This window comes from Sus scrofa, chromosome 2 (genome assembly GCF_000003025.6).
Source record: "Sus scrofa isolate TJ Tabasco breed Duroc chromosome 2, Sscrofa11.1, whole genome shotgun sequence".
NCBI classification, from domain to species: Eukaryota; Metazoa; Chordata; class Mammalia; order Artiodactyla; family Suidae; genus Sus; species Sus scrofa.
The window spans coordinates 15288482-15313005 of NC_010444.4; the positions used below are offsets into that span (position 1 = coordinate 15288482).

Sequence of the window (24524 nt, forward strand, 5' to 3'; positions counted from 1 at the left end):
AATGTACTCTGTGGGGAGTTCCTGTCATGGCACAGTGGTTAACCAATCTGACTAGGAATGATGAGGTTGTGGATTTGATCCCTGGCCTTGCTCAGTGCGTTAAGGATCCGGCGTTGCCGTGAGCTGTGGTGTAGGTTGCAAACGTGGCCTGGATCCCGCGTTGCTGTGGCTCTGGCGTAGGTCGGTGGCTACAGCTCCGATTCAACCCCTAGCCTGGGAACCTCCATGTGCCACGGGAGTGGCCCAAGAAATAGCAAAAAGACAAAAAAAAAAAAAAAAAAGCCTTCTGTGGAGAGTACTCCAGGCATCCTAAAACTATTTAGCAAAGGAAATCTATTTAAAATTCAAAATAAACAAATGGCATGCAATTATCAATCACCTTTACAACATTCTTTAGCACAATAGCCTGGCAGCTTCAGATAAATGGATCACGTGTGAGCTACAGAGAGGTCTCAGACTTTCAATGAGGAGGAGCCCTTGTAGAATACTCTGACAGCTTCCCAAATGCCCCACAATTTAGGCAAGAGAAACAAGCCTTGCCCTCCAACAGCAGCAGCAGCAGCTGGGCGTAATAAGCAAAATTAACATTACCTTCATCAGCAGCATGTAGGAGATGAGGTTGTGCAAGAGTGTGGCCAGCAAACGATCCTCATCATCCTCTAGCCGCTTCCGGTCATGTTCTCCAAGGGACAGGTACCTGAAGAGGACACAAGGACAAGTCAGCCCTCAGGTGGGAGAACACAGAATTAACCAGGAAGGGGCTGACTCTGCATTTTCCCAAGGGTTTCTAAGCCTCATACCTGTCTATCATTTCCTGGGGACCCTGGTCCATACCCATCCCTTCTCTCTCCAACATCACAGCATCTAAGAACGCATCTTCCCAGAACTGCATTTGGTCCCATAAAGTAGAACGCTCTTTGCCTGTGTAGAATAGAGTTTTTTCAGGAGTTTATATAACATATGAAGAATGTGGCTGCTAAACTAAAATAGAGTAAATTCCAGATAAAAGGGAGCCATTACATATTTCTAGGGACAGGAAACACGAGCCTCTCCACCCCAGATCTAACATTCCTGCCACCAGCCCCAGCTGCCTCCAAGTGAGGCCCATTCCCTCCCAAGGAGGAGGGATGAACACAGAACACAAAGAAAGGTGGTTACTTATAGAAAAGGTCTCCATAGCAGCGTCCTCTAACTGGTCCCACATCGATCCTTTGTCCCTTCCTGCCAATTTGTGAGGAGGAAGGACCATGGTAGCAGGAAAGTAAAAGAAAGGAAGACAGAAAGACAGAGGCTATTGATTAATACCAAACTCTAGTTTCTTCTAGTTCTCACCCACTGCTTTTTCCAGACCTATTAAGTCACTTGTTTAAGATATAAAAATGCCCTCTAAGGAGTTCCCATCGTGGCTTAGCAGTAACGAACCCGACTAGTATCCATGAGGATTTGGGTTCGATCCCTGGCCTCGCTCAGCAGGTTAAGGATCTGGCTTGCCACGAACTGTGGTGTAGGTTGCAGATGCGGCTCAGATCTGGCGTTGCTGTGGCTGTGGCGTAGGTCAGCAGCTGTAGCTCCGATTCAACCCCTAGCTTGGGAACTTAAACATGCCGCTGGTGAAGCCCTAAAAAGAAAATAAATAAATAAAATGCCCTCTATCATTATCACTGAAATAAGCAAAAAGCCAAGCAGCTACTTATTCAGTGCCCCCTCTTCCCCAGCTGAGTACAGCTTCCTTCCAGGGTAAGGGGTCTTTCCAGGCTATTTCTCACCTAGGAGTCCCTCGTAGAGATAGACACGCTGGCTTACGTCTTCGGAGGAGCGAACTGGGCTGCCCATCAGCTTCTCCTTTACACTTGGCTTCAAGCTGTGGGCTTTACCCTAAAGAAAAGAGGCTTTTGGTCAGCTGTCAATGAACGGGGCAAAGTAAACCACGCAGCTCATTAAAGAGATTCACACACCAGTCACTCATTAGCCATGCTGCAGCTGCCCTGCCTTTGCTCCTCTGCTTGCCTCAATCAGAAGTCAATGGGATAATCCTGCCTTCTGGTACTTTCTGTTACTGCCTCCCAAACATGCAATAAAGTTTTCATTTTTACTTATCTTCACCACTTAATCTCAATAAGATCTCTGCCCTAAAAAAAAAAAAATTGAGGCGTTCCCATCATGGCTCAGTGGCTAATGAATCCAACTAGGAACGATGAGGTTGCAAGTTTGATCTCTGGCCTTGCTCAGTGGGTTAAGGATCCGGCATTGCCGTGAGCTGTGGTGTAGGTCGCAGATGCAGCTCGGATATGGCATTGCTGTGGCTCTGGTGTAGGCTGGCAGCTACAGCTCCGACCTGGGAACCTCCATATGCCGTGGGTGAGCCCAGAAAAGACAAAAAGACAAAAAAAAAAAAAATAATAATAATAATTTAGGTGTTCCCTGGTGGCTCAGCAGGTTAAGGATCCAGTGTTGTCACTGTTGTGGCTCAGGTCACTGCTGTGGCGCTGGTTCAATCCCTGGCCCAGGAATATGCTTCAGATGTGCGCGCCCCCACCCCCCAAATCAGGCAAATTCTCTATAGTAGCATGACTCAGTAAAAAGAACACTGGGCTTAAAGTCAGAATTACCAAAGTTCAGATCCCTGCCTCTTACTAGCTGTGCATCCTTAGGTTCGAAACTTGGCTTCTCTGAGACTCATCTTCTTCACTTGCAAAACGAAGGTTTTTGTGGATTTTTTTGGCCACACACAAGGTATGTAGAAATTCCGGGGCCAGGAATCCAACCAGCTATACCACAAGGGAACTCCAAAAGGAATGTCATCACACCTACTTCATAGGATAATTCCAGGGATTAAATGAGAAAATACATATAAAGCACTTAACAGTGCCTGGCACACGGCTGGTATTCCATAAATGCTAATTTCTTCTCTCCTACCATCCCTTAGAAATATCTTCCTACATAGAAATACCACTAACTTTATCTGCCACTTTTGCAATATTAGACTTGCTATTCATTTAAAAAAGACTTTCAGCTGGAAAAGAGGTTGTTTTCATGCCCATAAAAACAACACATGCAACAGCATAATCAGAGAAGCAACTGATCAAAGGTTATTAGGCAATACCTAATTAGTGTGTCCAAATGCCAGCTTCCTGGTTTACGGCCCAGTACTCTGTTCAATGAGCCACATCAATACAATTTCTTTCTTGCTAAAATAGCCTTTTCAAGCCAAGAAATTTAGGTAACTCCTCTCAGCAATTCAATCATACAAAGAGCCCTTGCCCAGAAGCACAAGACAAGTAAGAATTTGTCCCAGGAAGGTGGCAGGAAAGGTAGCAAAGAGCTGAATGGCTTCTTGCAAGACTGCTACTCCATGACACCTACCTTAACTTCTAGAATGGAAGCACACTAGAAGGATTTAAAATACTCTCATTCAAAGGGTCTGTTTAGACCCCGGGAGAGTTTAGATCCATTGGTTTGAGTGGCTCTGTTGACACTCAATCCTATTGCCTACCTTCATTCTGGGATGTCACTTGCTCTATTAGATACACGTATACAGAAGGCCCTGGGGGTTGGAATGATCGCCATGTTAAATAATTTATTTAAATTTCACCTTCCAAATTTCTTTTGGGCTTCTCCACAGACCAAAGATGAGCACCTATGAGCTCCTATAGATACATCCATTCTCAACTCTGCCTAACGAAGTGCTAAGGGTATCAGAAGAGGCATGTTGGAGTTTCCGTCGTGGCGCAGTGGTTAACGAATCCGACTAGGAACCATAAGGTTTCGGGTTCAATCCCTGCCCTTGTTCAGTGGGTTAACGATCCGGCGTTGCCGTGAGCTGTGGTGTAGGTTGCAGACGCGGCTCGGATCCCTCGTTGCTGTGGCTCTGGCGTAGGCTGGCAGCTACAGCTCCAATTCGACCCCTAACCTGGGAACCTCCATATGCCACAGGAGCGGTCCAAGAAATGGCAAAAAAAAAGACAAAAAAAAAAAAAAAAAAAAAAGAAGAGGCATGTATACACTGAAGGGCACTGTGTCCAAAGACAAAAGCTAAAAAGAATTACTTAACTCCAACGGATCCGCTGGTTTACTGTATAACCTATGGCAAGATCTTTTCTTCCTAAGGCTCTGTTTCCCTCACCTGTCAGAAGAGATTAGTCAGTAGCAATATATTGCACTGCAAACTTCTGAGAATGGGAATCATGCCTCATCACCCCTGCTTCTTTAGTACAGAATCTGGAATTTAATAAATCATTTAATAGATATTTATTTTAATTAATTAATTAATTAGTTTTTCTGTTTTTTCTAGGGCTGCTCCCTCAGCATATGGAGGTTCCCAGGCTAGGGGTCTAATCGGAGCTGTAGCCACCGGCCTACGCCAGAACCACAGCAACGCGGGATCTGAGCTGCGTCTGCGATCTACACCACAGCTCAAGGCAACACCAGATCCTTAACCCACTGAGCAAAGCCAGAGATTGAACCCGCAACCTCATGGTTCCTAGTCGGATTCGTTAACCACTGAGCTATGATGGAAACTCCAACAGATGTTTATTAATGAAGGAAAATTTTAAATAACTGTTAGGAATGTACTAAAATGAAATGCCATTTTAAGGTGCTATATAAATAAAGCAGTAACCAGAATAAAACGAGATTAGTCCATAAAAACAGACTGGTATAAAATGAGAGCTGTAACAGCCCAGACACTGTCACAAAGGCGTCATTTTGTTTGTTTTAAACATGGAGATTGTTGCTACAAAGGAGTCGAAGCCCTTACCTGACTAGGCAGGGAGCCTAACTCATCAATGATTCAGGAGAGGGTTCTAAAAGCCCAAGATCATGGAGTCAAATGACTCTGAAAAAAGCTGATTTAAAAAACATTTTTCTTTAAAGTCGAATGAGTGAGCCTTAACTATTCCTTCCTCTTTCTTTTCCTTCTAATTGCCTCCTTACTTTTCATCTTTTTTTTTTTTTTTCCTTTTTTGGCCCCCCCCACCCCCCATGGCATATGGAAGTTCCCAGGCCAGCAATCAAATCCAAGCCGTAGCTGTGACCTACACCACAGCTGTTGCAATGCCAGATCCTTAACCCCCTGTGCCAGGCTGGGGATTGAACCAATGCCTCCACAGAGACAAGTTGGATCATTAATCCACAGTAGGAACTCCATTTCTTATCCTTTGCTAACCCAATCCCATCCCATTTAAAAAAAAAAAAAAAAAAAAAAAAAAAAGGTTTTCTTTTGTTAGTAAACAAAGCTTACAAAGATGGCACTGGTGGCAGAGTTGGTTTCAATTTCACTATCAGACAAAGTGCCCCGAGAGCCTGCCAAGCGGGCACTTCCCTCACCGCCTGGTCCATCACCTGCATTGCTGCTCAGGTCACTGTCTGCTCCAAGAGTCTCTCCAGAGCTATTACTCACCTGGAAAGGAAAAAAGGTAGTAAGGGGTATTCCCCAGGGATGCGTTTCAGAAATGCCAAGCTGTCAGAGCCCTCTGCTGCCATAAAAAAAAAGTATCCAACTTCAAAAGTGTGTCAGCCAGCCTCTGGAAGCACCTTCTTTGCAAGAGGAGAAGCCCTGGGTGAAATCTCAGGGTATGATCCTACGTACAAAGACCTATGAGAACCAAGTTGACCTGAGACTAAGAACAGCCTCCAGAGGAGAAAGTTACCCCTTTTCCAAAGGGGAGCCCACACCCCACCCACCAAGATGCCAGCGTGGTGTTCCCCTACCACGGTGCTAACTTCAGAGTCCTGACTTGAGCTTCGGATCATAACAGCTGGACTCACACCGATGACAGAGTCCGGATCAGTCCTCTGAAACAAGACACAGGGCCTCAGACACATCAGGGAGGTGTTCAATCTACTCTCAGTTTCCCTAGGAATTACTCTATCTTCTTCCTTCTCCCTATCCCCACTCTTCCACTGTCATCCCCAGACGGATCATGAGAAATTCATTATTTTCCTGAATATAAAATATATACAACTTACATAACAAGAAAAATAGTGAATGTTAAAGAAACAGAAGTTCACCACAGAAAATACTTGAAAGAATCAGGAAATAAAAACAAGCCACATGTTGTCACTGCTGTGGCCCAGGTTCAATCCCTGGCCTAAGAACTTCTGCATGCCGCAAGTGTGGCTTAAAAAAAACAAACAAACATAAACTTACAGCCTACATTAATCACTGTTAAGTCTTTAGCATGCTTCCTTTCAGTCTTTCCTATATACATTAAAAAAACAAAGAATCATACTGTATATAGCTTTGTAAGTATTTTCCCATGTTACTACATTTTTAAAAATATAGTCGTTAATGGATACCAGTACTATATTACATGGATACATTATACTTATTTCATCATTCCTCAATTTTCAGAAATTCATGTTGTTTCAAGGTTGTCATTTTGTTTTCTCTTGTTTTCAACCTTAACCAAGTATTTTGAGATAGCAAATTTAATGTTTGTGAGTCTCAACAAGGTTGTCACAAACCTGGGAACCAGATGTCAGGCTCACACCACTGTCTGCGCTGACTTGGGACTTTTTCTCCTCTGTCTCCCCAAGGTCAAAGGTGGGTTTGATTACTTCAGGCCCTGAGTAGGGGAAGACCTGTGTTACTCAGTACACAGAGACTAGGGGGCAGGCTGGCCAAGGGAGTGGGACAGCAGCACAGCCTGTTCCCTGACTTGTTCCGCATGTCCCAGTCACCTTTCCAGGGCTGCCACCTGCTCAGGCCCCACTGGAAGAAGAAGTCCCCAGATACCTTAAGAACCTCTTAAGGGAAAATTAGACCTGGTCTCAAGGGGTTCTCAACCTGAGAAGATTCTAAGCAAATCATCCTTATACAGAAGAGCTCCACAAACAAATGTCTGAACCACATTCCACTGCACTCAGAGTCAGAGCTTCACTCGTGCCTGAAACCATGTAAGGGTCCCCAAGGTACTCTGTCTCCCAAACAAATATGCCCAAGGGGCTAGAAAGGATGAGCCCATTGGGATTAAAAAACACCAGCTGTGAGTTCCCTTGTGGTGCAGTAGGTTAGGGATCCAGTATTGTCACTGCAGTGGCTTGGGTTGCTGCTGTGGCACCAGTTTGATCCCTGGCCCGGGAATTTCCACATGCTGTGGGCATGGCCCAAAACAAACAAACAAACAAAAACACCCTCTGTGTTAGAGGACACTGCCTACCCCACCACCCTGCAACTCCTATGATTAAAAACCACCCCCATAGTTGCCACCCACCCACAATGGTATGGCAGAAGGACAGAATGACAGAAAGCAAGAAAGCGTGCCTAGGCAAGCCACCAGAGAGAGTTGGGAAGCTACAGACTCAACACGGAGGGAGAGCAACCATCTCTGCCAACTGTGCCCACAGGCCTTCTAATGGGTGGGGGAGATATCAGCCAATGAGGGGCACTGAAACAGGCGAACGTTCTCCCCACCAACTCTGAAGCAATAGAGAACCAAGCTCTAAGGGATGGTACTCAGGAGATGCCCTGATTCCAGCCTGATCGCTACCAGGGGAGGGGGAAAGAAGCAGCCTACAAGCCACATTCCTAGGAGTCACATACCACCTACCTGCTTTCATTCCAAATACCCCCCACGAGCAAATTTGGGGTGGGGCTGACAAAGGGCGCCTGCCCCAACTGGGCCTGGGGAGTTGGCAGGTATGGGAGACTTGGGAACAGGAAGGGGCATTTGTTCCTTACTCTGTTTTTCCAAAGCTTTATGCTTTTTCACTTCCTGGTGCTTGTTCCACAATTCTACCCCAGATGCAATGTAAGCAGGAGAGAAAGACAGAGAGAGTCAGAGGCTGGTCAGACAGACGAAATGGAAACCCACCCACCCAAGCTGAAGCAGTCTCAGGCATAGGACTGTAAATCAAGAGATAAAAAGAGATCTTCAGGGGCAGGTGGGGGTAGGAGGGTTAAAAAAAAAAACAAAACAAAACAACCCAAGAGATCTAACATCTCCCCCCCCATCTCAAGAACTAAAGACTACAAACTCCTAACACTAATCTCGATGTGGCAGTAAAAATCCTAGAGAATGTTAGAGCTCGAAGAGCCGATATTCAAACTCCTTCATTTAGGCATAAGGAAACTGATCCCAAAGTGGCTGGAGCACTTGCTCAAGATCATAACTCAGAGACCAGTTTATAAACTTCCACCACACCACTTTCTCTGCCACATAAGCTGGGCAACAGGAAATTTTAAGGATTCCAGATAAGACAGATGATCACTTCAAGCAGCCAAAGGGTTTCAGTAGCATGAGCATAAATCTGCTTAATTAATTCACTGAATTGGCCAGAGGCCACTCACGCAGGCCATTAACATCCTTCCTTGCTGCTACCAAAAAACCCAACATACCCTCAGAATCAGTGCCTGCCCTACCAAGAGACCCATCTTAGCCAGTCTGGAAAAGTCATCAGGCAGAGGTGACAGAGAACACTAAATGGTCAAGAATAGCACCTCTGAGGGGTAGAGAAGAGAGACCACCAGTCAGAGCAATTCCTCTCCTGGAGGAACTTTAGAGGCTTCTTAGTCCAATCTCCTCATTTCCCAGATGAGGAGACAGACACCCTGAAAGGGGAAGCAATTTGCCCAAAATCACTTTCCTAATTGGGAGCAGACACAGGACTAAAACGCCAGACCTCCAGACTTGCAGGTCAGTACTTTTCCTAGAACATCAGATCAGGTAGGAGAAAGGCAGGGTTATTGTCTCTATGACAATTTTTTGCTAGCTAGAGAAGTATAGCTCTTCTAAAAAGGAAACTGGTTCCTCATTACCACTTATGGGAGCAAAAGGCAACTGCTCAAGGATGTGGCAAAGAAGCATCAGCTAGAAGCATACTGCCCAGGGGCCCCTAACCAGAAAAAGAAAGACACAACCTAGATGACTCCATGTCAGGTAGGGAGTGAGTCAAACAGAGGTGACACCCAGAGAGCTCACTAAGGCTCTGCCTTAGTGGAGATGTATAAAAACCAAATGTAAGCAAGCTCTAATCAGGTCCAGTCGGGACACGTTTAAAGAAAGGCTGGCTCAGAAATCTGTACCTCGAGGTCCAGAACCAGAGAAATGGGGTTGCTGGACGTGCCCCAAAAGAGCAAATTCTAGGGCAATATAATGGTTGGATGGGGGAAAACTGGCTTTAGAAACTTAGACGATCACAGTTTTACAACCCAAATATGCATCTATAAACTTCACAGCATCCAGGAGCTCATGTGGTCTCTCCACTGTGAGAAGAAATCCAGATATAAATGAAAGAGAGGGACAGGGAGTACAGCTGAGACTCCTGCACTAAAGCCTCGCTGGGCCCTCTAAGCAAAACTCCCATTCTTCCTCTAAGATGTAGCTAAGGATGGCTGCAAATGAAGCATAAGTGATAGAGGAGTATAAAGAAATACCACTAGAAATGGACACAAATCTACCTCCCTCTCTAGAAAGCAAAGCATGGGGAAGAGAAAGGCGGGATTCTGGATGAATTGAAAAGAGGGAGGGGTATTTAAGTAGCCAAAACTCCTCCACCACACCCAACACAGGGATACACACCAATTGATGCCACAAAATTCTCTTCCTTTAGACTTCTGGTGTCCAGTTCCTTGGGACTCTTTCCTGTGGCACTTGGTGCCCAAGGCCCCAGCTGGGGGACTCTCAGCTGTGCCACGGCCTTTGGGTCTCCTCGCCCAGCCAGGCCAGGATCCTTGCCAACTGGTATATTTACACTCTCAGTTGGACTTCTCTTCCGCTTGTCTGGTTCTGAGGAAAAGATCAAATATAGGAAGAGGTCAAAAGAGACAGTGAGGGAGAGTCAAAGTACGGGAGTGAGGTGGGAGGAGCAAGGATACAAGAGGATGTGGAAAGGAAGAAGTACAAGGAAAGAAAGGCTGGCATCGTCTTTTTCATGACAAAAACACCCACTTCATACAAACATGCACTAGAAAATAAAATCCCGAAGCCCTACAGGAAGCAGCTCGGCACTGGGAAGCTCATCAAGGGCCAAGTTGGTTCTTTTCGAAGAATGGGAGAGCCTTGCTACCTCGGTGGTCCCATCCTTACCTTTACTATAGTAGTGGGTCTGGGCGATCTCCAGAAGCCCAAAGATGCTGGCCATGCCACCCAGACCTGCGTGGGCGTAGGACTGCTCCAGACTGAGGACCGTGCACTTGAGCAGGTCTAACATGCCCTTGTACACCTTCCGACTGATCTCCTGCAACAATAACATGAGGGGCTGGAGTTGGCATGACTGCCTCTGACATTCCTGTCCTCTTCCCAGTCGATTCCAACTCTCAACCCCCAGCACTGACCACATCTGGGATGATGTCCTGCCGGGCATCGTCCTCTGACTGCACGGTGCGGTTCAGCTTGCTCAGGACAAACACTCGCAACTGCTCGCTCTCCAGCAGCCGCCGCACCTTCTTCATGTTGAGCCAGCCAACTCCCTGGCCATCCAGCACGCTGTGCACCACCTCCTTCAGGAACTGCTGGTTCTCACTAGAAGGTCCACACACAGCACTCCTGTGGTCACAGCTTCTTTGCAAAGCATCCCCCCAGCACCAGACTAGACATTTGCCTCCGGGGGCAAAACACAAAGCCAAGGCTCCAAATGTCCATCCATGTCCAGGGCATCCCCCACCTCTCCAGAGAGCTTGGTGTGCCCAAGTAGCCACCACTGCTGTTATACTCTCCCAATGCCATGAGCCATTACCACTGCATGAGGCCACTCAGAATGGGAATGGATTTGTCTACCCACCGGGGAGCTTCCCTCCCTCTCTGGAGCATCCTTAATGTTTGGTACGGGAATCATTATCTCTGAGAACTTCTAAAACAGCTCTGCCCATTTATTACCTAGAATTGCTGGATCGGCCCTGAGGTGATGGAGGCTCTCTCTTCACTGTTGGGCTGTGTTTAATGACAGATGACTTCTGGTCCACTAAGGCCCTCCGGTTTCCTGTAGCCGGGAAGGCAGAATGAGAGACATCACACTGCAGTCCAGCAGTTGGTGTCAGCACGGCCTTGGGTAGCCGTGCTCCACACCCATTCCCTGGCAGGGCTGGGTGAGGGTGGCACGGGGCGTCACACACAGGCAGAAACCAGCCACGGCAATGTGGAGGAAGTGGGAATGAAGACTCGGGCCACTCCACATGCACCAGCAGCACGCCCCGTGGGCAAGCATGGGCGTCACGGGGGACGGGGCAAGGCAGGTCACTCATGTGATGCCGCTTGCTCCATGAGGAGGATGGCCCTCAGGCAGGCACGGAAGATGCTGGGGAAGAAAAGATCATGCAGAGCTCACGGGCAAGACCCACCTTCACCACTCCCGGGGCCGGCTTCAGTAACAATCTCCATTAGAGTATTTAGCCCAAATACTGGGACACAAAATACACAATTAGTAGGTGCACCGTGATACCACAACCCTGTACCCCTCAACGGGGCTGTAAGTCAGATAATCTGAGCATTCTCCCAAAGCTGAGTGCACATAACCTTGGCGCTTAGACACTTCGGAGCTGGAAGCCAAGTGGCCAGGAGACAACTGAGGCTCTAGGAAAGACCATCCTTAGGACTATGGCCTCTCAAAGCCAGAGGCAGGGTAATGATATGAGGAGCCTTTAGGTACTAAACAGACACATGCATGAAAGAGGGACACTGGTTTTCATGAAACATCTAGCACTGGGGTCCAAAGGGCCTGCAGATATATGGAGGGAAGAGACCCATCTTGTAGATGCTGTCATGGGAGGTGGGGTGGGAGTGAGGATGGGGTTGGAGGGGAGTAATCAGTGCAGCAAATGAAGTGAAGCCTCAGCATGCAATGAAAGCATTCCAACTGCTCCACCCCTCGACTGCATCAAATGAAGGCCAGTGACACTCACAACTTTCCATCCCTAACCTACCAGACTGTGCAGATTCATCATTCTACCAGATGGTTAGCTCCCTACACCACTAGCCATGATGCTCTTTTGCCCATCTGGCCTGTGTTCCCATCCCTACCAAAGAAAATCCCATATATCCCTGACATTTCTAACCATTGGGGAGAGATGTCAGTTAAAAAAATACATGAAGCTGCTTCTCGCTGTGCTTTCTTCCATGATTCAATAGTTCAGCACAAAATCCAGAGTAAACAGAAATCAGAGTAGATTCATGGGAGCCCTTCAAACTGTCAGAGATCACAAATAAAAATAAAATAAGGTCTAACTGCCCCTAGAAACCAACCAATGCTACCAGGCCCATTCGCAGGCCCTAAGTTGACATGAAACTAAAGAAAGAAGCTTCTTGACTCTACAAACACTGCCAGGCTCTTCAAAACCATCCCCTGGTGGGCCAGCTCCATAGGATGGAGTTTGTCCTGAGTTCATGCAGTAGGAATCTGGGAGTTCCCTTGTAGTGCAGCAGGTTAAGGATCCAGCATTATCACTGCAGCGGCTCAGGTCACTGCTGTGGCAGAGGTTCAATCCCTGGCCTAGGAACTTCCACATGCTGCTGCAGGTGTGGCCAAAAGAGGGGGGAAAAAAAGACAAAACAAAAAAACATGCAGTAGGAACCTGGCAGATGACTGGCAGCAGCTGATGAGCCCTGTGTTAATTGTGTACCTCTGATGAAGGCCCCCCAGAAGCAGCGATTCCCCAGTGGCCATTATGCTAAACAAGATACACAACAGGGCCTTCTCTTTAGTTACAAAAGACAGTTTCCATGTGAAAACCAGCAAGAACCTATGATGTGCGGTGAAAGCCATGAGAAGCAATATGAGAGGCAACGGCCGGATCAAATGATTCATCATACACAGGGCTCCTGACAAGCACCCACAGCCCTGAAATATTTCCCGGAGAAAATCCTGGCTTGGTAAAAAGAGAGCCGAAGTTACCTTTCAGACTGGGGAAGGGCGTGGTCTTCTCTCGGGCACCCTTGGTAGGCAGTGTGAGGTTTGAAAGACTGAAGCTTGTACTGTGGTTCCGATACAGGCTGCCTGTCAAGGGGAGGGAGTGAGAGCAGTGAGTTAGGGGAACCCGAGTGTCACACACCAATGACTGTATCCTCCCCCTTCCCCTTTTCACCTGATCCCAGGACCTCTGATCTAGCTTAGGAAGGACCAAGTCTAACTTGTGGCAAAGGGGCCACTGCCAGGATTGCTCAGAACCCAGTAACAACTTTCTCTGACTGCCTCTCATGAGAACATCTGTCTCGCCTCTACTGCTGACCCAGCATGAACGCTGGCAGTTAAAGTGCTTCTGGTCTGCGGTTGGTACTGTTCTACCTGGGCTTCTAAAAAAATCTCACCATCACAACTATCCCCCATACTGGCTTTCTCTGGTGCCCAGTCTGTCTTCAACCCTTAACTGACACCACCCCTCATTTCTGGTGACATTCTATATGCACAAGCCAACATCACATAGATTTCAAGGCGTGTTCGTTAAAAAGTCCTTCCCCAGGCAAAGAAGACATCAGATTTATACCCAAGTCAAATCTGACCAGAGTATTTCCAGAAAACATATGCACAAGTGTATGGTTTTTAATGTAATGATTTTTCAATTGACCAGCTAGCTATCTTACCTGCAACAGACTGACACCTCCAGTATAAAGATAATGACCAATCTGTTCCTATTCTTTGCTGACCTCCCTGAAAATATCTTATTCAGTAAGAGGACCTGAACTGGAGCTTGAAAATGCCATCTTAGCCCTAGGTCTCAAGTGCTAAGTGACATCTGCCATGGTCAGGCCCTGCTGGAGAGAAGATGGGACAGAGGCGAGAGAGCTGAAGGCACTTACTGGCAAAAGACATGATGCCCCCGAAGCCCTCGGTGCTGTTGTTGGAGACGGTGGAGGTGGGCGAGCTCGCTCGAGAGTCTGACTCTGCATCTGAGTCACTTGCCAGTTTCAAGCTGTTGGGCCGCAGCAGCCTTTGAGCCCTTGAAGGCACAGTGGCACCTATAAGCCCCAGGCAGGGGTACCTGATCTTGGGTGTGTGGGCCTGACACTACACTGCACTCACCGCTCCCTCCCCACAATTCTTAAATGCCTGCATCAAAGCATGACCCTCTGGGGACGGCAGGACCATGGGAGCCTTCGGACTGCTCAGACTTCTGGTTAACCCTCACCCAGGGTTCTCGCAGTGAGGTCCTTCAGTCACCCATCTAGAAGGCATCCCCGGGCTCTCACCGATTGCCATTGGCATGTTGGCTGAATCGGGGAGTATAACTTTCCCCCTGCTCATCATCATCTTCTTCAGGGGGAAAGCCACATTGGGGCTCGAAGTGTGGACTGTCATAGGTTCGGCGGCGCACTGACCCCTCTCCAATTTCCGCCTGATGCCGGTCCACGTTCAATTTGCCCATGCTGGGAGGCATGGTGGCGAGGGGCTTAGAGATGCCTACTGCTGCTTTATTATCCATCTCCACTGAGTCGGCAGGCTCCTAAGGGACGTATTAAATAAAAAGTAGTCACCTGGTGCCTAGTGCTACCTTCCCATTTACTCAATTTGGCAGGGCCAAGCCAGGTCTGCCAGATTCCTAGCCTAAGGAGTGTGTGAGAAAAGATCTCTGTGACACCCCTGCTCTCTGTCTCCACAAACTATGCAAGGGGCAGCTCAGTTAACCCCTGAACATAGATAGATATCCCCCTTCTGGGGTCAAAACTGTATCTCATAGGCTCTAAACTCTAGGATCTACAGAGAGAAAGATGGGAAGAGTATGAAGAAAGTAGCAAATTAGGTTAATTGCTTCATCCTAGCCTTCCTAATCGAGACGAGGCCCACATCCCAAGTAATGGTTCTCACTTCTCCACCGCACCCCCAAGTTCTCACGTACAGAACCGGCTCCATGGATGATGGTGCTGGGGCTACTGCTGGCGGTGGTGCTGGAGCTAGAACGCAGAGGGGGGTTTTCTTGAGAGTTCTCACTATCCGGGCCAGGTTCCTCTGCTTCCTTCTGGTTTTGCAGGTCATCAATCGCTACTTCACTGGCATCCCCCAGAGCAGCATGTGTCAGAGGATCCACATCTGCCAAAACCCAAGGATGCCAAGTGTAGACCACACCACCCCAGGACCCCAGACCTTGCCCTGAGCCAGCCAATTTCCCCAGGCACACTTACTAGGAGTATCGCCATTGATGTCACATTTCATCATCTCACTGACAAAGTCACCAAGGGAGGAGTACGAAGAGCTTGAGTCATCATAATCCATACTGTCACTGCCACTGCAGAGCAAAGAGTGTAACAAATTAAAACAGAAAGAAAGGGCAGGGCAAAAAGATAAGCAATCCGCATAAGTAAAAATAAACATAGGAGCACTCTTAACTCAAGGCCAGGGCACAAGATAAAAAAAGGAAATTAACAAACATCAACCAAAATATAATCCAAGGCTTCAAGGACTGATGTCTTAATCCCATGAGATTCTGCCCCTGTGCTAAACAAGGACTAGTGAGAGCCTCTTAGCTTTCAAGAACTGTCTTGCTGCCATAAGGGGCTGCTCACCTGTCATCGGTAGGGTCAGAGTCAGAGTCGCGCTCCGGCGGCACGCTCAGTGCCTCAGCCAGCTGGGAGCTGCTGTCATAGACTCGATAGTGGATGGGCTGCAGCTGGTGTGCGTACCACTTCGGCTTGTCACCAATCAGGGCTGGATCAAACATGTCTATCCAAGGAGGAACAAAGGGGAGAGTCAGTAACGAGGAAAAAAGCAGGTAAAGGATAAAAGAAAAGCAGGGAAAAGTCTAAAGCAAAATCACAACGGAAAGGGAAAAGCAAAGAGAAGAGCCATCAGGAGAGAAAATGAAGCAGGGGCAGAGCAGAAGGTGACTCACTGTTGTGAATCCGCTGAAAGGCATAGTTGGTGGGGTTGAGGATCCACTCTCCAAAGTACTCCACAGCCTGAGTCCTGGCCAACTTCTCAGCAAAAGGAGTCTGCCGGGGACGTGAGGCTAGAAAGGAGCCAGCCTGGAAAGCTACCACAGGCCGGGGGAAGAGACGCAGGGTACGCGTGTGCATCTGAAAGCCCTGCAGCACGTTGGGGGAGTTGAAGAAACGGACCATGGCCACTCTAGGGAAGAAGGGGATGGTGAGATGACCAGAGTCCCACACCCTGCAGGGCAAGGATCCCTACAATTCAAGGGCTCAGACCACCTCCCACAGTCATCATGTAATGGGCTTCCAACAACAAGGGGAGAGATATCTTAAAGAGTCATCAATCCCCTTCTTCACCCAAGGCCTAAAAGGCCTAAAAGTATGATGAACGATTTCTCCCATTTGCTTTTATTAAGACAGCAAATATAACCCAACAGTATACAAATTTATTATATAAAGAGCCTCGGGCTCAGGGAAGTAATCTGCCTCAAGGTCACCAGGTGAGCAAAGATCAATTTAAGAGCTAGGGGCTGTCTAGTTGGCTTGGTTGTACCTGGTTGCGACATCCACAGAATCCACATCATTGCCATAGATGAGTGGGTTGAATTCAGTGGATGGTGTGGACTGCAGGTCATTAGATGGCCTTCCCGAGAGAAGGGGGATCTCCTGGCCTTCATGGAATTTCTCCAGATTGAGGATGGGCTGGGTGTTGAGACTCATGCTGGCAAGGGCCTGTGGAACAGTAAGTCTCTCTGAGAAGGCAGATTCCTGGGTGACCAGCCAATCTCAATTGCCAGGAAAGAGCCTTCATCTTGGAAACAAGAATCCAAATATCTCAATCTTTAGAAAACAATCTGAATTATGAAATCTTCAGCTTACACCAATCTGAATCAAGGCAACTTGATCAAAGCTGAAATCCAAGGCAGTAGTTTTCAAATTTCTTTTAGCAAGGAAATCTTGTTTTTCAACTGAAATCTCTGTGGAAATGTTTATAAACAATTGAAATATGTAAAAGTAGAGCTTCTCTGGAGTTCCCATGTGGCTCAGTGGATTAAGTATCCAGTGCTTTCACCGCAGTTGCTCAGGTTACTGCTGTGGCATGGATTCAATCCCTGGCCAGGGAACTTCTGCATGTCACAGTGTAGCCAAAAAAAAGCAGAACTTCTCTGAAGGACATAGGGAACCCAGAGCCTCACAGGCTTGGTGGTCCCAACCTAAATCAACCCCTAAGAGGCTCCATGGGACAATTTGAAAACCACTAGTCTAGACCTGCACTGTTTCTTAAAAGTTAATGAGCACTGGAATCACCTGGGCATGTTGTTATACTGCAGATTCTGATTCACTATGTCTGAGGTGACTCGGTACTTTAAACAAGCCCAGGCAATGCTAATGCTGCTGATCCATGGACCTCACTTTGAGCAGCAAGGTCAGAATACAGGATCAGTGAACCCAAAGACCTCAGCTCCCACAAATACTTAAAGTACAATTCCATGTGTCAACCTCTCCATTTCATTAGTCACATTAAAGCGATCATCGAGAATGAAAACAGCAAAGGAAGACAGCTAGAGAACTTTCTAAACTTGCAATCCTCACCAGACTCTGCAGTAACAAGATACCATATTACATCAGCAGTGATGAAGCAAGTAAGAGTGAGAGGGATAATACAAAGTGACCCATTTATGTCCAGACAGATCTCACCTTGAGATACTTCTAAGTAACTGAGACAACACAAAGAGAGATTCCTGAAGACCTTTTAAATTTAGGGATTCCTACAAAGAAATACAGAGCTAGCTACAGGTGGTTTTACATAACACATATGACAGGGCAGAGGCACAGGGTCTCGTCATGTTTTACCTTCAGGTACTGTGTTCGGCATGCAGGAGAAGAAAATCAATAAATGAAAAACGCATTAAGGTTTACTCAAAGGAATTTTTGAAGAAAGGATTCTATGGGGATCAGAGATCAATTCAAGAAGAAAATATAAAGGGAGCCAGACTGTCCAAACTATCAAGTCCCTCCTTATAAAGACTGAGAGAATGCTCCAAGGCCAGAAAGAATGCCAGACGGGACAAGAAACAGAAAGTGAATGGGTTGTTTCATACAGCATTATGATCGAGCATTAGAAGGTGGGAGGGAACACAGTGAATTAAAAGGAAATAAGGAGTTCCTGTCGTGGCGCAGTGGTTAACGAATCCGACTATGAACCATGATGTTGCAGGTTCGGTCCCCGCCCTTGCTCAGTGGGTTAACGATCCGGCGTTGCCATGAGCTGTGATGTAGGTTGCAGACGCAGCTCGAATCCCGCGTTGCTGTGGCTCTGGTGTAGACCGGTGTCTACAGCTCCGACTGCGTGTTGCTGTGGCTCTGGTGTAGGCCGGTATCTACAGCTCCAACTGGACCCCTAGCCTGGGAACCTCCATATGCTGCTGGAGCAGCCCAAGAAATAGCAAAAAGACAAAAAAAAATAAATAAATAAAAATAAATAAAAAATTTTAAAAAAAGGAACCTAAAAAGCCCTTTTTAAGATTCACCCTGCCACCCAGAAATAAGATATACCTCTTCTTAAGCTCATCCAAGGCTAAGAAAATCTACTTCACTTGAAGTCTGAAAGGAAACTGGCTCCTTCAAAAGCTGTCAGCCTAAAGCAGTCCTACAGCTGCTACTGCTCTCCTTTCTTTTCTTCACTCTTCACCCACCTGTTTTAAGTGTTTTTTCAACTCTAATGATTCTGGTTCTGGCAGGATAGGTAGCACTTCTGCATTGGTGGGGGCAATCACCTGCACCAAAAAAAGATAAAAGGCACGACCCCAGAATTATTTGCTCTGGAGTTTCTCTTATATAAGGGTAAGTAACAAGAATAGAAGTTATATCTACAAAGTATTATTATATACATACAAATACATATACCATATACACACATATACAAGATACACATATACACATGTATGTGACATATACCCCGAAAGGAAACAGTACACCTAAACATTATTGGTGACTCCTCTAGACAATAGGATTATGCTTTTTATTTACTAATTTATACTTATTTGCATATTCTAAAGTTTTACAATGAACATTTACAAGGGCTACTTACTGAAGTTCGAATGTACTCACATTGCAGAATGTTAATAGATATTTTTTAAAGCATGCACTGAAAGACAGTTTCTTACTAGAACCTGCACTCCCAGAAAACCATTAGCTGACCGACACCATATGAACAGCTCTGCAACCACAACTGTCCTACTGCTCTGGGAAGATTCGGGGAAGCACATAAACTCTGGCAAAACTAAACCTTGTAATTCTTTTGAATCCTAGCCCAGGGCCTATTAAGCCAATAAAGTAAAAGTAGCTTTTTTTTTTTTTTTTTGGTCTTTTTGCCTTTTCTAGGGCCGTACCCGCGGCATATGGAGGTTCCCAGGTTAGGGGTCTAATCGGAGCTGTAGCTGCCAAGCCTATGCCAGAGCCACAGCAATGTGGGATCCAAGCTGCATCTGCAACCTGCACCACAGCTCATGGCAACGCCGGATCCTTAACCCACTGAGCAAGGCCAGGGATCGAACCCACAACCTCATGGTTCTTAGTCAGATTCATTAACCACTGAGCCACGACGGGAACTCCTACAAGTAGCATTTTTTTAAAAAGTTGTTTCAATGAGTCTCACAAGAGCAATCACCCACAGACTCAGGACCTTCCTAGCAATAAGCTAGTAAAAGAGAACACAACTCTATTCTAGACCCTACAATGCCTCAGCCAGAAGCCTCACCCTGTTGCTGTCCAGATCCACTAGCCACACATCATCAGGCATTTTGAAGTCCAGTTTGTAGAGGAAGAAGCTGGCAGGGACCCCGATGATGTATGGTGTTGGAGCCAACAGCAGCTGTGGAAAAGATAAGAAAGAAAACCAAAATCTACTGTGACCATTTATTGAGTCGGGATTTTTCCAGATAAGGAAAACACAGGTCCACATTCCCTTTTCCAAAATTCTCAAAGGTAAATGTGTTTCAAAATTCACAATTTTTCAAATTTTAGAAAGGTAACAGTGCATACTCTATACATTATGTAGCACCTGCAGTGGTGTAGCCAATAGCTTATAGTCATTAACAATAACTGTGAAAAATAAAAAACATCAATAGCATAGCTTCACCAGATCAGTTCAAGTTAGGTCAGATTTTGCAGACAAGTAAGTAACAATAAGGAATTCAGGACCAAGACTGATTTACAACTTCTTTGGGCATTGAGCCTTCTCCCTTAGAGCTGGACAGAGTTGGAACAGAGGTGACAAAGCCACAAGACACCTTGCGACTCACCTGTTCTGCTGATGCCATGCAGGTGGGCAGCAGTGGGATAACGGGAAACATATACTCTAAAGGGTAGATCATTGCCACAAATGCCATCACAGACATGGAGAGTGCATTGTAGTCTCGGGACTGTAGCACCACCTGCCATAAGCCATACCATAAGAATCATTCAACAGGATAAATCAAGTTTATGAGAAAACAGCTCCCAACACTACAATTTCTATTTTGCCATGCCCACCCACGGCTCCGGGAGCTTAGTTTCCGCAATTATCACTGTCCCTCGCCCCACCCTGCCTGCCACCTCCCAACACAAGCACTGTAATAATCCCCGCTTGAATCACTCCTTTACCGTCCTAGTTCTCATACCCTCAAATCTCAGGATCACCCATTACAAAAGAACTACTGAAATTTCCAGAGAATTAGACTGGGATAGTTAATGATAATTCAACTGAATGTCAAGCCCTCTGAACATCCCTCCAAGATACCAGGGCCTTAATTTAACCCACACCCAATGAGTACCTACTGTATACCTGGTATTGTGTTATCTCCTGGAAACAAAATGATAAAAAAGATGTAGTCCCTGCCCTCAAAGAGCTCATGATCTAGCCTCTGCCATATTTCAAAGCCCCTTCCCTAGAACAGTCTAGAAAGTTGGCCCTCTCACCTTGTGCTCTAGCAGGATGCAGGTTAGCACCTGAAGACAGGCATCCACACCCAGAAGTTCCAAGGGGAGGTGCAGTGGGAAATCCACTAGGGTGAATCGAGAGGGGTCTGGAAGAGCAAAGGTCAGAGCTTGCTGGAGCTCCTGGGGCAGGACCTCAATGTCCACTCGCTTCTGCCCAGAGATGGGTACTGGGGAACGCAGCAAGCGATAGATCCAGGCCTCGATCTCTCGAAGGTCATGCAGAAGGGCACTTGACTTCTCCTCCACTAACAACGATCCAGTGAAGATGCGCCACATCGTGTCCCTGAGGAGCACAGAGCAGGAAACAGACACATAAGCACTAGAAGCTGGTACCCCACTGCAACCCAAAGCACCATAGAGGGTATAATGACTGCAAGTGGAGAAGCTCACCCTTCAGGCTCAGCTAGGACCACAGAGTACACACAAGGGCAAGAACAAGTGCAAAAACATACACACAGCAGGACTTACTGTCCTGCCCACCATGAAACACCAAATTCTTCAGCATCACCCCAAACCTGATTACAGGAGGTCTAATGCTGCAGCAGTGTTCCTTAGCAAGGACTAACATAACACACTTAAGTAGGTTGAAGGACCTCAGGCTTTAGAGGACAGTTCACAAGGCCCTCCCAAGTCAACTATACCTCAACTCTGAATGCCACCCCCCCTTCTGAGTGTCAGCAGCAAACTGCACCTTTGTATGCCTCGAGGGAGGCCCAGTTTCTTGCCCAGCAGCCTCTCGCTACAGCAGTCCACCAGACGTTTGAGGGTGTACAGACACTCCCGGAAGGTGGAGAAGAAGGGGTAGTGGCTGAGCACACACAGGGATGTCAGAGTGCTGTTGCGGGACCGGCTCCCCGCCTTGGCCCGGCGCTTGCCCCGAGGGGACTGGTTCACATCTGGGGTCGAGTCGGCACTGGGAGGCTGCAGGGTCGAGCCACTCTCTGAGCTCTCAGTGCTAACCTCTTCTGAGACGCAGGTGGCCCGGGGTCCTTCCTTCCCACGGGACCCTGCCCCAGCCTCCCCCTTTTCCTTAGGCACCCGCTTTTGGAAGGAGCGGTAGAAGTTAACACAGATGCCATAACGCGTGACTCCAGTGTCCTTGTCGGTGAGGGTGAAGACAAAAGAGGTGTCGTCCCGCAGGCTCATGCGCCGCTGCCGCACACTCAAACAGCCCTCTGGCTGGCAGAAGAACACGACATCCGGGGGCAGGGGAAACTCAGGGTGATCCTCTAATGGGTATCGCCGTAGCAATTCCGGAGTCTGGGCCACACTATCACTGCTTGGGTGCCTAGAGAACATACACAAATTCAGCAGCCTAAGGGGATAGGAAGGCTTTCATGTTTTAACCACAGCCGAGAAATAAAGTTCAAAATGCTTTTTCAGATAAAGTAAGCTAGCTGCAAGACCTTGGAAAACACAGGCGCTGTTTGCCACACTTAGCTGGTAGGCTGCCATGAAGACGCCTATCCTGAGATGAAAGGAAAATGGCAGTAAAATCATCACTAACACCTTAAGATGACTAGCACCTTTCAAGGTATGTTAGCTCATGAATTCCCAAAAGGGCATATGTAAATAGAGAAACACAATGCACTTTTCCTTCTTACAAAATAAGATAATATTATTAAGGTAATATATATATATATATATATATACACTCACACCTACATATTATTGAAGTATAGCCAATTAACAACATTGTATTAATTTCTGCTACACAGCAAAGTGATTCATTTTATATATATAAACATATATACATGTATATATATACACACATTCTTTTCAAATATTCTCTTCCATTATGGTTTATTATAGAATATATTTGCTCAAAATCACAAACATGTTAGTTAAGAGCAGAGTTTTGCAGGAGTTCCCATTGTGGCCCAGAGGAAATGAATCTGATGAATATCCATGAGGATGTGGGTTCGATCCCTGGCCTTGCTCAGTGGGTTAAGGATCCAGCATTGCTGTGAGCTGTGGTGTAGGTCACAGATGCAGCTCAGATCCTGTGCTGCTGTGGGCTATGGCATAGGCCAGTAGATGTAGCTCTGATTCGTCCCCTAGCCTGGGAACCTCCATGTGCCGTGGGTGTGGCCCTAAAAAGGCAACAACAACAGTCAAAAAAACAGAGCAGAGTTTTGCTGTCCCTGCTGCTCCAGACCAATACACTCATTCCACCTGTTTTGTTTTCACTACTGGCAGCAAGGTTCCCATCAGGGTAAAACAGGGGAAGAATAAGATATGCAAGGCAACATGGAAATGGGGACGGGAAATCATTACAGATTCTATGGCTATCCCAGATAACAAGCAAAAATCAGTCATTTCTTGGTCACCTGGCCCCTACGATCACTAGATAGTCAAGTAACCGAGGACAGAACTTCTTCTTTTGCACCATGGTTCCAATACATCAGTTCATCTCAGAGAAACCTCAAGGCACCAAGCGCAGAGTCGATCTTCCCAGGAGGAATTCTGATATCTGAAAATCCAAGTTTGATAGGAAAAAAGTACTGATAAGATCCATTGCCATGCTTAAGGAACTTATCCCTCTCAGCTTTATCTCGGCCAGGGACATAGGTCAGAAGATCTTCCATTTTCGTACTAAAGATAGGAGAACATGACACTTTTCCTAGCCTAGAGCTCCGTCCAGGCTTAAGAGCTCACAGAGTCAAATGTCAAGAAGTGGGATAAGTAATGGCTCACCTCTCCATCCCTGCAAACCAGCTCATTTCCAGCCTCACCCCTGGGGCTGTTTCTGAAAAACAAGTCCAGTCAGTCTAATCTGGACTCAGTTATTATGATAACAAAAATTAAGTCACTTTCAGGACTGCTCCAGGGTGCATCAGGATCAAACCAGACTCTCTAAACAGCACTAATCTACACTCCTAGCTCTAGGTGGAAACCTAATTATTCTCTGTTCCAACATTTTGCATTCAGCTTAATATGAAACTACCATATTGACCCTATAGTTAATTGCACTCAGACAATAACAATGGCTGGCTACTCTTCCCCATGCAAACTCAAATAAGGAATATCTATGCCCCAATTGCTTCATCTAAACCATTTTTCTACCCTCTTCAGGCAAGAAAGGGGTCCAATGGCTAATGCTACTAGCTCTGCCCTTGGTGCTGAATTAGTCTTCCGCCTCTATTCTGGTCCCAAGATTGGAATCGTAATACAAAATAGACAGAGGCCTTGTCCTTCTACATCTTACAGAGATTAAGAATTAGATGCAGAAATAACAGGATTTCTGCAAGGACAGGGAGAGGTGCTCAGAGGACCACAGTCCAAAAATTCAGAAAAGCTTACATGGTCTTAACTATAATCTATTTCCTTTTGGGTCTCCATACACTTCTCTAAATAAAATGTTTCACTCCATGACAAGGCTACTTTCAGCGCTTCCAAGATCCCAGCTCTGTGCTCTGCATGCGGCCACACTAAGACCTTGTTCACTACACACACCACTTCCTCCTTTGCTGTTGTGTGCACTCCCATACATACAGTGTACACACTCTCTGTATGCTTAAGGCTCTATTTGACTTAGATGAGTAGAAGTTCCATCTTTTTTTCCCCCCTCTCATACTTAATAATAAAAAAAGACCTATTTACAACACCTTTCAAAATTTCAAAATACTCTTCCTTTCCCTTGCTCCCAATAGAGGACCTGCAGGTAATAGGATTTAGTTTTATCTCCATAGCAACTCTGGCTCTAGGACTATATATAGCAGAGCCACGGCCCCTCCCCTGCTTGGT

General features: G+C 46.6%; 1 protein-coding gene across 50 annotated transcripts in view; it reads right to left on the minus strand.

The window, feature by feature from the left end:
* The window catches only part of MADD (MAP kinase activating death domain), a 44677-nt gene that overhangs the window by 17699 nt on the left and 2454 nt on the right, over positions 1-24524 (minus strand). For 5 of the 50 annotated variants that reach the window (XR_002342040.1, XR_002342036.1, XM_021085196.1 and 2 more), the window contains exons 2-25: positions 23108-23250; positions 21469-22065; positions 20757-21060; positions 20102-20233; positions 19558-19671; positions 18494-18574; positions 16351-16529; positions 15758-15993; positions 15432-15588; positions 15051-15154; positions 14768-14958; positions 14121-14374; positions 13731-13870; positions 12829-12930; positions 10818-10920; positions 10277-10463; positions 10029-10179; positions 9522-9728; positions 6466-6566; positions 5722-5793; positions 5240-5398; positions 1767-1875; positions 801-921; positions 592-697 (exon numbers count right to left, since the gene is read on the minus strand). Coding sequence is in view for 43 of the 50 variants with exons in the window: in XM_021085196.1 (XP_020940855.1) it covers positions 592-697; positions 801-921; positions 1767-1875; positions 5240-5398; positions 5722-5793; positions 6466-6566; positions 9522-9728; positions 10029-10179; positions 10277-10463; positions 10818-10920; positions 12829-12930; positions 13731-13870; positions 14121-14374; positions 14768-14958; positions 15051-15154; positions 15432-15588; positions 15758-15993; positions 16351-16529; positions 18494-18574; positions 19558-19671; positions 20102-20233; positions 20757-21060; positions 21469-22065; positions 23108-23169 (3969 nt within the window). In the remaining 7 variants the exon portion in view is untranslated. Of the gene's footprint in view, positions 1-591; positions 698-800; positions 922-1158; positions 1222-1766; positions 1876-5239; positions 5399-5709; positions 5794-6465; positions 6567-7681; positions 7736-9521; positions 9729-10028; positions 10180-10276; positions 10464-10817; positions 10921-11278; positions 11339-12828; positions 12931-13730; positions 13871-14120; positions 14375-14767; positions 14959-15050; positions 15155-15431; positions 15589-15757; positions 15994-16350; positions 16530-18493; positions 18575-19557; positions 19672-20101; positions 20234-20756; positions 21061-21468; positions 22066-23107; positions 23253-24524 lie in introns of those variants that run through there. The other 45 variants (XR_002342037.1, XM_021085178.1, XM_021085206.1 and 42 more) reach the window with 25 other exon arrangements.